This window comes from Schistocerca serialis, chromosome 2 (genome assembly GCF_023864345.2).
Source record: "Schistocerca serialis cubense isolate TAMUIC-IGC-003099 chromosome 2, iqSchSeri2.2, whole genome shotgun sequence".
Lineage (NCBI taxonomy): Eukaryota > Metazoa > Arthropoda > Insecta > Orthoptera > Acrididae > Schistocerca > Schistocerca serialis.
The window spans coordinates 225574671-225587915 of NC_064639.1; the positions used below are offsets into that span (position 1 = coordinate 225574671).

General features: G+C 43.9%; 1 protein-coding gene across 1 annotated transcript in view; it reads left to right on the forward strand.

Annotated features, from left to right (window-relative positions):
* LOC126455492 (UDP-glucosyltransferase 2-like) overlaps nucleotides 1-13245 on the forward strand; it is an 88695-nt gene that overhangs the window by 37501 nt on the left and 37949 nt on the right. Inside the window, exons 3-4 of the mRNA XM_050091243.1 lie at nucleotides 2103-2281; nucleotides 9996-10455. Of these exons, the coding sequence (XP_049947200.1) occupies nucleotides 2103-2281; nucleotides 9996-10455 (639 nt within the window). The remainder of the gene's footprint in view (nucleotides 1-2102; nucleotides 2282-9995; nucleotides 10456-13245) is intronic.

Genomic DNA, 13245 nt, shown 5'->3' on the forward strand with positions numbered 1-13245 from the left:
GTATCACGGCCGTCCACAATATGAGCACGAAGAGTCTCTACATTTGGTACCGGGGTTGCGTAGACAAGAGCTTTCAAATGCCCCCATAAATGGAAGTCAAGAGGGTTGAGGTCAGGAGAGCGTGGAGGCCATGGAACTGGTCCGCCTCTACCAATCCATCGGTCACCGAATCTGTTGTTGAGAAGCGTACGAACACTGCGCCTGAAATGTGCAGGAGCTCCATCGTGCATGAACCACATGTTGTGTCGTACTTGTAAAGGCACATGTTCTAGCAGCACAGGTAGATTACCCCGTATGAAAACATGATAACGTGCTCCATTGAGTGTAGGTGGAAGAACATGGGGCCCAATCAAGACATCACCAACAATGCCTGCCCAAACGTTCACAGAAAATCTGTGTTGATGACGTGATTGCACAATTGCGTGCGGATTTTCGTCAGCCCACACATGTTGATTGTGAAAATTTACAATTTGATCACGTTGGAATGAAGCCTCATACGTAAAGAGAACATTTGCACTGAAATGAGGATTGACACATTGTTGGATGAACCATTCACAGAAGTGTACCCGTGAAGGCCAATCAGCTGCTGATAGTGCCTGCACACGCTGTACATGGTACGGAAACAACTGGTTCTCCCGTAGCACTCTCCATACAGGTGACCTTGTACTCGTACAGCAGCAACTTCTCTGACGCTGACATTGGGGTTATCGTCAACTGCACGAAGAATTGCCTCGTCCACTGCAGGTGTCCTCGTCGTTCTAGGTCTTCCCCAGTCGCGAGTCATAGGCTGGAATGATCCGTGCTCCCTAAGACGCCGATCAATTGCTTCGAACGTCTTCTTGTCGGGACACCTTCGTTCTTGAAATCTGTCTCGATACAAACGTACCGCGCCACGGCTATTTCCCCGTGCTAATCCATACATCAAATGGGCATATGCCAACTCCGCATTTGTAAACATTGCACTGACTGCAAAACCACGTTCGTCATGAACACTAACCTGTTGATGCTACGTACTGATGTGCTTGATGCTAGTACTGTAGAGCAATGAGTCGCATGTCAACACAAGCACCGAAGTCAACATTACCTTCCTTCAATTGGGCCAACTGGCGATGAATCGAGGAAGTACAGTACATACTGACGAAACTAAAATGAGCTCTAACATGGAAATCAAGCGTTTCCAGACACATGTCCACATAACATATTTTCTTTATTTGTGTGTGAGGAATGTTTCCTGAAAGTTTGTCCGTACCTTTTTGTAACACCCTGTATACTGTAGGTCTTGGATTGTCCGTGGCTGAAATTTCTAGATACTAACTCAATACTTAGAAACTGTTGTCACAGTCTTTGAACAAGGAAACACGTAATATTAAATATCTGATTTGTCTCCAATACGACAACCACCCGCCGCCTCAGTTCGTCCAGTGAATGACACTCCGGTGCACTTCGACCAAATTAACAGACTTCCCACACTCCGTTGCATCGATATACAGCCATTAAAATGCAGTCGTCAACTATGTACAGACGACGCAAGTAGTAACAGTTTCATTTCAATTATCTTGTGTAATAATTAATCCTTCACAATTTGGAAAGACTAGTGATGCCCACAGCTACAATGGTGGACGATAGAAAAAGGACCTTAGCTGTGAATGGCTCTCAACGGAGTTCAATAGGCAGCCACTAAAGTAAGTGAATATTTAATAAGAAATGATTGCATATGTAGCTGAAAAGATGATATTTTGAATGTGTCGCTAGTTACATGCACTGTGTTGAAGGCTAATATATTTTCTCTTATTTAATTTGAACCATTATGCTGTTCAGTAACCAGTAAGTGGTCAGTTTGTATCGATGCTCACAAAAACAGCAAGAATGCGTAGCTAGTAAACTGACTCATTCCATAACATTTCGAAAAAGTCGTGCAAATTATCCTAGAAACATGTAACTAACTTACATTACTACAATGATAAGAATCGCTTTGCATCATTTTGTTTATTTTTCGAGCGAAGTTATTGCAGTTTTGTGATTATCCCCCCTTTTATAGAAGCCAGTGACGTAAACATTGCTAGGACTTTTAAATTCGGTGTCATTGTGTTTTTCTATTGCAGATATCTAACGAGAATCTAACAGAAATTGATTTGTCTGTGGGATACAAAGTATACAAGGACATTGACCAAGTGACACTAGCTCAACAGCCGCCAACGCAGAGTCTCTCATTGCTTCGAGATCCCCCGCCAAAATTTATTCCGTTGCTGTTTAAGGAACCGGCAGTTCTGGACTTCATGAGGTGAGTATAAAGCAGATACAACCTCGATCAACGAAGTATTTTTATGTAATTTTATATGAACGTCCTTCTACCCCACTCCATATCCTCAAATGTCTCCTACATCACTTTTCCTTTACAAGAATCCCTTCCCCCAGTCCGCATATGTTCGTCTAACTAGAAATGCCCACACAATCGAAACTCACCACACAACTACAGTAACACGAGTTACAAGTAGAAGAGCAACGGAATCAACCCGTGAAAACACATAGACTCTACAACAACACTGCCGACTTGCGGAACTCTCTGAAAGCGACTCGTGCCACATGCACATAAATATTTGTGGCTAGAGCGACACAAACATCCCACTCCCCTCTCCACTTACATCAACCACACCATCACGTCTTTTCACATCCTCAACCTTCTCCTATCCCACAACCCATCCTTTCGTCTGTACGTAGCTCATCAATCGACTCATCACCGTCAAACCTCTAAACCTATACGCCAAATATGGATAACAAAAATCAGTATCCACTTGTTGCTTCAACCTTCACTACCGGCTGTTTTTTCCTCTTGTTCTACCTGGACACAACGTTTGTCAACCCAAAATAAAGGTTCAAATGGCTCTGAGCACTATGCGACTTAACTTCTGAGGTCATCAGTCGCCTAGAACTTAGAACTAATTAAACCTAACTAACCTAATGACATGACACACATCCATGCCCGAGGCAGGATTCGAACCTGCGACCGTAGCGGTCGCTCGGTTCCAGACTGTAGCGCAAAGAAACGCACTGCCACTCCGGCCAGCTGTCAACCCAAAATTCTTAACTCAAGAAATCAGAAAGTACATCCTGACTTCTGCCATCAAACGCATGTAAAAAGATCCGCCAAATGAAATCTCTCAACCCCTAAACAGCTTATGTGGTATGTCGTAGCGGGGACTCGAACTCGTACTGCTGCAATAATCCTTGCCTTCTGCAGCCAATACTGCTGCTCACAGAACTCTGTGGGTAGACCTCGCTGTTTCACAGCTTCAATCAAAAAAATGGCTCTGAGCATTATGGGACTTAACATCTTAGGTCATCAGTCCCCTAGAACTTAGAACTACTTAAACCTAACTAACCTAAGGACATCACACACATCCATGCCCGAGGCAGGATTCGAACCTGCGACCGTAGTGGTCACGCGGTTCCAGACTGAAGCGCCTAGAACCGCACAGCCACACCGGCCGGCCAGCTTCAATCTATCGGTCTCTTAGGTTCTGAACTCTTTATTAGCTCTCATAACATCTGACCGAAATAACATTCCCGGGAGAAAGGCTGTGATCAAAAATGGGCCTTCACAGTCTAGGATCTGAAACTAACTGGTAGATTAAAACTGTCTGCCAGATCTGGACATGAAAATGTAATCTCGTCTCTAGGGGCAATGCTCTTATCTAGTGAGTTATCCAGGCACGACTTACGATCCTATCCCCTTCTCACTCCTTCACTTCCCCAATTCATTTCTCTAATTAGCAAACTTGAAAGCTCTCTTGAAGGCCTACGTCTCGCCAGACCAGTCCTCTTGGAAAAAAGGAATTTTAATTCTGAAAAAATAACCGTAGACTGTGAATAAACCATTTTCTCCGCGATATCACTTCTTTTCCCTCAATGTTTGCAGGAGAACAGACTGTGAAATTCGGAAAGGTACTTCCTCCGAATGCTGAGTTCATGTCCCTGCCCGTCTTACGGTTTTAATCTGCCAATAAGATTAAAACTAGTGCACAGTTCTCTGCTGAGTAGAAGAGTCATTCTGGAAACTAGGGTTTGTTTCCGGGCATGTTTGTGTACTTATCCGGTAAGAGTATTATTACCTTCGAGAGTCAAGGGTTGAGATTTAGTTGCAGTTTGGTAGTTTTAACAGGGAGCAGCCTTCTTCAAAAAAATTCCTTGTAACATCTTTGGTCCAAATACCACATTTACGCCTATTTGCTATCTGTAGGCAAAACAAACTCATCTCTGTCATCTGCTGTCGCAGTGTTATCATGGAGGTTACCTTGAGACTACCTCCCAGGGTAGAAATCACTAACGTCTTTCACATCATCACGTCCTACATTCAGACCACCCTCACCCGCAAATTCAATGAGTCCTTTTCACGACAAACGATTTCACATGTGATTATGGAATTATCTATTCGTGCTGAAATTAAATCGAATCCTTAAAAATCCGTCCCTAGTGCTACTGCTGCCGAAAGTGTCCTGACCAGAATTGTTACGCGACTGGTAGACTAAGAATTAACCTCAACCACTTTTCGGTACTGCAGACCTCGTCACTTTCCAAATAGTTTCCAAACCCCACCTCCCTTCCATGAACTACTTGTAACCAAATCATTTCATCAACTTCTACAAATGTAAACCCAAGACACAACTTAACAGGCCAGAAATAACTATACTTATCTGAATCATTGCTACTCCTTCTCCATCTCACTTTTCAAGATTCCTCATCAACATCCAACAAGCATTTGTCACCCCAAAATCTTCAAATGCTGTAATAAAGTTTTCTTGGTGCTCGTTTCAGATCCCGACCAAACATTTGAGCACCATTTTCTTATCAACAATTTCACATCTTTTTAAACAACTCATCTACCCAGTCTAAACGCCTCAGTTCTCACTTATATTAAATTTTATCCGTAATCATGAACCATGGTGATGCTATAGCAGTGTATTCTATTCCGCCACAATCGTTCGTACAGAACAAATGAAAGGTAATTCACATATTCCCTCTCCAATCACCAGTTCCATATTGCACCTTCCTATAATTATCATGACTTACGTCCTGCACCTTTAAGACGACTCACTGCCTGTAAATACTGGAGACGTAAAGAGCATCACCATTGGACCACAAATCCCCGCTCATCACCCTTAGTGAATACCACATGCTTATTCTTTTGTTCAAACTCTCAATTATCGTATATTATACTATATACAGGGTGTTTCAAAAATGACTGGTATATTTGAAACGGCAATAAAAACTAAACGAGCAGCGATAGAAATACACCGTTTGTTGCAATATGCTTGGGACAACAGTACATTTTCAGGCGGACAAACTTTCGAAATTACAGTAGTTACAATTTTCAACAACAGATGGCGCTGCAAGTGATGTGAAAGATATAGAAGACAACGCAGTCTGTGGGTGCGCCATTCTGTACGTCGTCTTTCTGCTGTAAGCGTGTGCTGTTCACAACATGTAAGTGTGCTGTAGACAACATGGTTTATTCCTTAGGACAGAGGATTTTTCTGGTGTTGGAATTCCACCGCCTAGAACACAGTGTTGTTGCAACAAGACGAAGTTTTCAACGGAGGTTTAATGTAACCAAAGGACCGAAAAGCGATACAATAAAGGATCTGTTTGAAAAATTTCAACGGACTGGGAACGTGACGGATGAACGTGCTGGAAAGGTACGGCGACCGCGTACGGCAACCACAGAGGGCAACGCGCAACTAGTGCAGCAGGTGATCCAACAGCGGCCTCGGGTTTCCGTTCGCCGTGTTGCAGCTGCGGTCCAAACGACGCCAACGTCCACGTATCGTCTCATGCGCCAGAGTTTACACCTCGATCCATACAAAATTCAAACGCGGCAACCCCTCAGCGCCGCTACCATTGCTGCACGAGAGACATTCGCTAACGATATAGTGCACAGGATTGATGACGGCGATATGCATGTGGGCAGCATTTGGTTTACTGACGAAGCTTATTTTTACCTGGACGGCTTCGTCAATAAACAGAACTGGCGCATATGGGGAACCGAAAAGCCCCATGTTGCAGTCCCATCGTCCCTGCATCCTCAAAAAGTACTGGTCTGGGCCGCCATTTCTTCCAAAGGAATCATTGAACCATTTTTCAGATCCGAAACGATTACTGCATCACGCTATCTGGACATTCTTCGTGAATTTGTGGCGGTACAAACTGCCTTAGACGACACTGCGAACACCTCGTGGTTTATGCAAGATGGTGCCCGGCCACATCGCACGGCCGACGTCTTTAATTTCCTGAATGAATATTTCGATGATCGTGTGATTGCTTTGGGCTATCCGAAACATACAGGAGGCGGCGTGGATTGGCCTCCCTATTCGCCAGACATGAACCCCTGTGACTTCTTTCTGTGGGGACACTTGAAAGACCAGGTGTACCGCCAGAATCCAGAAACAATTGAACAGCTGAAGCAGTACATCTCATCTGCATGTGAAGCCATTCCGCCAGACACGTTGTCAAAGGTTTCGGGTAATTTCATTCAGAGACTACGCCATATTATTGCTACGCATGGTGGATATGTGGAAAATATCGTACAGTAGAGTTTCCCAGACCGCAGCGCCATCTGTTGTTGAAAATTGTAACTACTGTAATTTCGAAAGTTTGTCTGCCTGAAAATGTACTGTTGTCCCAAGCATATTGCAACAAACAGTGTATTTCTATCGCTGCTCGTTTAGTTTTTATTGCCGTTTCAAATATACCGGTCATTTTTGAAACACCCCGTATGTGCTAACAAGCATGGCAGAATTGCTATGGGGACAGTCCCCATCCAATTGGGTATCATCATCAACTGATGCGGATGTTCAGCATGGTCAAGCGTGGCTTACTGCCACTGTTGCTCGTCTTGATTCTGCATTATGCTCATTGGCTACAAGTTCGCCTTGTGATTTGATTGCTCACCAAACATTTATGGTTACACAGTCTGAAGTGGCGTCTAGAACTGATACATCAGGGAATCTTTTTCTTTGATAAACCTATGTGATAAACCTAGGCTGATGTTCGCCTAGCACTTCCTAAAGTTTCTGAGCACGTTAATGAAACAATTATCGAACCAAATCAAAGCAACCACATACCTGTCCTATCCAACCCCAACGTCCAACAGAGTGTTCTCTAAGAGTATTCTCAATCCAACTGGAGTCCCTGTCAGGAATTGTCTCCTAACCTATCGCCGCTCTTTTCTGTGCCACACCTTACGAGATCTCTTCCCAGCAGTGTCTATCAATTACGACTGCACCACATTTCCTCCACAAGCTCTACGTCTTATTGTGAAACCTGGCGATTTTACTCTATGAAATTGGATAAAATTACGTGTCAGCAGCAAATACTAATACCCATAATTGTACCAAACGCTGAGAAGCGCCAGAAGGAATGCATCAAGCGTAGCGCGTCATTCATACAAAATATCTCAATAACTGGAAAGTACTCCAATTCCTCACGGTCAGTAATTACCCACCATTCTACTCATTCTTCCACAACAGCCTCCCTCCATGTTAGAATCTAATCAAATCCAACAATTCTGTATCTCTCTGAACACCTCGTATTTTCTTATGACCATCACTTTAACTTCCACCTTTGTAAAGAATCAGTAACCACACCGACACTGCTGTCGCACTACTTGCTTCTAACTTCCAGTACATGGGCAACCTCGAGAGCCAGACAGAATCACAAAAATCGCAAAACATGACATAAAACAACTATTCTACATAAAAAACAACAGTGAGCCTAGACACGACAACAGCAATAGACATCTGAAAGAAATTATGGTTCCTTCTCGCAGTCGTTAAAGCCCTATGCAACAGTCTCATCTTAACCAACACCTCTAAATCTACCTTCTTACGGCGCATAAATAAAAAACATAAACCAGCACCTATCCGTTCCTGTTACCCAAAGGCACTTGCATTAAGCTGTCTTTTCTGTTGATGATAAACGCATGTATGTTACTCACCTCCCATCATTTCAACTTAACAACAAAATATTTGCTATGTTCTTTGAACTTGGAAAAGACTGCTAGCTATATGACATTTTGCTCTGCTCTCCGTGTTGTTGTTTTTGGGGTGGAGGGTCGGTCAACGGTCAAAAAAATGGTCAAATGTGTGTGAAATCTTATGGGACTTAAATGCTAAGGTCATCAGTCCCTAAGCTTACACATTACTTAACCTAAATTATCCTAAGGACAAACACACACACCCATGCCCGAGAGAGGACTCGAACCTCCGCCGGGATCAGCCGCACAGTCCATCAGTCCGTGACTGCAGCGCCTTTTTTTTTTTTAATCTCGTTTTGTTCGCTTTTGTTCGTTGTAACTGCTCGGGGCGGACGTCGTAAGACATCCGATTAAGTTCGTTGATGATCGATTAACTCAGTTTTTTTATTACAGAGGGTACGTAACCCTCTGACCGAACACGCTGAGCTACCGTGCCGGCTCGCCTAAGACCGCTCGGCTCATCAAGCGCGGCTCAACGGTCAAGTCTGTGTGTGTGTGTGTGTGTGTGTGTGTGTGTGTGTGTGTGTGTGTAATACATCATAATTTCTATCTAGTCACTCGAGTAAGTGGATAGCAATTAACAGCACCAATTCCCATATCGTCTACTCTATCTGTGGCGTGTCACAAGTGTCTGTCCTCTCTCCACTCCTGAACAGCTCTAAATTATCAACATTCCAAACCCACCTCTGGCTATATGCTCATGACGTCATTTCCATAACTTTTTATTCTACGCTCTAGAATTTCCAACAACTTCTAAAATCCATTTCAACCGGTTTCCAGTAGACTCTCTTGATGCACTATCCTTAAGACCTGCAAAGGATTCTCCTTAAAAATTGTTCCCTACATTAACGCTTCATTAAAAATGAAATACATTCTTCTAATTCCTCGAATATCATGCACTTCACCCTTTTTTCTATACCTTCCTACCATTAGGATCATGAATCGTTTCAAAGTTCATCAGACACACCTCGATCCGCACTGTACACAATTTTCTATTTCTTTGAAAACATACACCTATCTCTAATACTGATATATTGCCTAACTTTTATCAATATGTACTTCAAACTTTGCATTCGCTTATCGTTGTCCAACACAACTGAAAGCAACTGTACCAACACATCCTACCAAGAACAAAAATTTTAGACGTTTTACCCAAATCAAATTTAACTGTCTCCTAAAACAGACTGCATATATTCATCCTACCAGCTAGAATGTACAATTCCTTTACAACTAGAAATCAGGGGTCCTCTCCCCTCCATATCATTAATTAAAGTATGCTTATGACCCATATCTAAATTATATTATCGTCTGATCATCAAAATCCATTATGAGAATGGAGGGTTTTCGGTTAATTTCATTGATTAAATCTTCTCGGAGTACCAGCCGAATCATAACATCGTCTTGTCGTAACATTTCGACGAGTTTCCTATTCGTCAAGCGAAGTCTGAAGGTGACTAGTAGGAAACTCGTCGAAACGTTACATTACGACGCCCCGACTATGCTGATAACCCGAGAGATTCGGTCAATCAAAATCATTTTTAATTCATAATAAACACAGACTCCATTGTTGCTACACCCAACGGCATTAGAAGTATTCAACTGCTCTCGTCCATTCATCCAAGATATCCAAACGTGTGATGCAAGTCCTCGACATATGACCATCTTTATCATTACTTTGAATCATCTCACCGGCTCGTGATACTGTAGTTACTGTTTATAACGTTCAATATTTGTTTCGTAAGCGCAGAATCATAATTATTATAATTTCTTAATCGTTCATTGGTCCTTAAACAACAGAGAGCTTGTAACATTTGTCCTCAATTTTAGTGTCAGGCTCACTGGTAGGAGGGGAAGACAGTTTAAATATTGCAAAATTTTTCTAAGGTAGTGAAGCATTGTAGAAAGCGTTGACAATTTGTTTCGTGTCTTACGATATAGTTGCCCAAATTTGTTCTATTTCTTTCAGGAGGAACCACAGTTTTGATCTCGTAGTCATGGAGTGGTTTCCGTACCATGCTTTCTACGGGCTGATCCACAAGGTTGGATCGCCTCCCATGGTAGGCGTCATCACGCTGACGCCATTCGCCCCCATCTACTACGCTATGGGAAACCCGATGAACCCGGCGTACATGCCGGACGTCTGGATCGGCTACTCCCACCACATGAGTTTCTGGGAGCGCGCGTACAACGCGTTCTTCTACCTCTGGATCCACTACGTGTGGTTCTACGACCTGATGGCCGGCCAGGAGGCCATCATGAGGGACGTGTTTGGGCCGGACCCTCCGTCAGTGTACGAGACGGAGCGCAACTACAGCCTCCTCATCGTCAACAACCACTTCTGTCTGGAGTATCCACGCCCGCACCTGCCAAACATCATCGAGATCCCTGGCATCCACGTGAAAACAGACGTCGAACCTCTACCCAAGGTGAGTGCAGCATACAGGGTGAAAAGTATTTAAAGCGACAAACTCTGGGAGATTGTAGGGGACATCAAAACAAATATTTTCCCCTAATGTCATTTTTTCCTATGAGGAGTATTTAAACCGGTAGAGGAACATTTCTCTGGCGGCATATTAATTAAACCAACAAACACTTTCCGATTTTTTTATAACCAAGAGACAACACATTAACACAACCCAATTTCAATTACAGTAGATTTTCAAAAATGCCTCCATTGACACGTAAACAAAGGTTACACCGTCATGTTCCGCCTGACGCGGGCAAAAACCCCAGGAGTATCCTGAATTGTTCCTGCTGCTGATGCTATCCGGACAATCAGATCCTCTTCTGTTGCAACAGGAGTTACGTAAACAAGGTTGCGCATCTCTCACCAAACAAAACCGTTCAGAGGGGACATATCTGGGGATCGAGCAGGCCATGGTACAGGACCACCTCTGCCAATCCACGTTTCTGGGAACCGTCGGTCCAGGAATCGACGCACACGACGACTGAAATGTGCCGCCGCCATGTCATGTTGCAAACACATGCGTTGTCTTTTAGGGAGCAGGACGTCTTACAGCAATTCTGGCAATGCTCTGGCGACAAAATTGCAATTGTGCCTGCCATTTAATGGCCTAGGTAGCAGATATGGCCCACTTAAACAGTCCCCAACAACACTGACCCACACATTAACGAAGAACCGCAGGCCGGCCGCGGTGGTCTAGCGGTTCTAGGCACTCAGTCCGGAACCGCGGGACTGCTACGGTCGCAGGTTCGAATCCTGCGTCGGGCATGGATGTGTGTGATGTCCTTAGGTTAGTTAGGTTTAAGTAGTTCTAAGTTCTAGGGGACTGATGACCACAGATGTTAAGTCCCATAGTGCTCAGAGCCATTTGAACCATTTTTGAAGAACGGCACTTGATGAGCGCTTGAACGCTAGTAATTGTGACATATGGGTTATCCTCACTCCAAACATTCGAATTGTGCATGTTGAAGACATTACGCCCGAACGTTGCTTCATCGGCAAACAACACAGAGGATGGAAATGTAGGATGCCATTCACACTGTTCCAGGTACCACTGCGAAAACTGTGCTCTGGATGGATAATCAACTGGTTCCAGGTTGTGGACACGCTGGAAGTGAAATGGACGTAACAATTGCTCTCGAAAGACTGTTCTTACATTTGTCTGATTCCTCCCCATGTTACGTCCAATGGCACGAGTGCTGATTGAAGGATCCCGCTCCACATGCTGCAAGACAGCTTCCTCAAATTTCGGCGTTCTTACCGCGCGACGGCGTCCCTGTCCAGGTAATCTGCTAAATGACCCGGTCTCACGCAGACTTTGGTACACAGCAGCAAATGTCGTATGATGCGGGATACGGCGATTAGGATATTGTTGTTGATAAACCCGCTGTGCAGCTCGTCCGTTGTGGTGCGCTACGTAGCACGCACCAACCATATCAGTGTACTCACTCCAGGTGTATCGCTCCATTAGTAAACAGAGACAATGCACTACTACACTGGTACACAGCAGTTGCCTACAACAGAAGAGCTTAATACGCCCTCTAACAACTGAAGTTCGTAATACGGCCTCCAACGGTTTAAATAATCCACATAGGAAAAAATTGACATTAGGGAAAAATATTTGTTTTGAGTTCCCTACACCCTCCCAGAGTTTGTCGGTTTAAATACTTTTCACCCTGTATAAGATCCGTATTGCGGCGATAGCAGCCAGGATGTAATTTTGGAATGGGAACAAATTTGATATCGGTTGAAATTACATGTTAACTGTTGCCAGTTTCAATTTATTTCAACTATGCTTTTCGGAGATTGAAACCTCCTTCGTCAAGTGGATTTACGTCAATTAATATTACATGATCTGATGGGCAGGGTGAGCACCAATCTGCGGTTGTTTGTTAATGATGCGGTAATGTACAGACAAGTGTCGTCGTTGAGCGACTGTATGAGGATATTGGATGCTTATTTTTGAAAAATATGTTTGCCATAAGCACTGGCAGGTTGCTTTAAATATAAAAAATGTAAGTTGATGATGATGAGCAGGCAAAACGATCCCGTAATTTTCGAATACAGTGTTAGTGGCGCGCTGCTAGTCGCTTCCACGTCGATTAAATATCTAGGCGTAACGTTGCAAAGCGATATGAAATGTAATGGCCACGTATGGTCGGTAGTAAGGTAGCTGAATCTTCGACTTGGCTGTATTGAGTGAATTTTAGAGAAGTATAGCTCGTCTATTGTAGAAGAGCCGGCCGAAGTGGCCGTGCGGTTAAAGGCGCTGCAGTCTGGAACCGCAAGACCGCTACGGTCGCAGGTTCGAATCCTGCCTCGGGCAAGGATGTGTGTGATGTCCTTAGGTTAGTTAGGTTTAAGTAGTTCTAAGTCTAGGGGACTGATAACCTCAGCAGTTAAGTCCCACAGTGCTCACAGCCATTTGAACCAGCCATATCGTAGAGGAGATTGCGCATAGAGCACAAGTGCAACCCTCTCTTGAGTATTGCACGAGTGTCTGAGATCCCCACGAGGTCGGATTAAAGGAAGACATTGAAGCACTAAGTTACAGGCGGGGTCGGACAATACGCAAATATTACGGAGATGTTTCGTGAATTCAAATGAGAATCCCGGTATTATGACTTTCTTTTCGCGAAAAGCTGTTGAGAAAGTTCACAGAACCGGCAATTGTGACCACTGCGGATCTGTTCTACCGCCATCAACGTACATCTCCCGCAAGGACCACGAAGACAAGATAGGAAAAATTCGG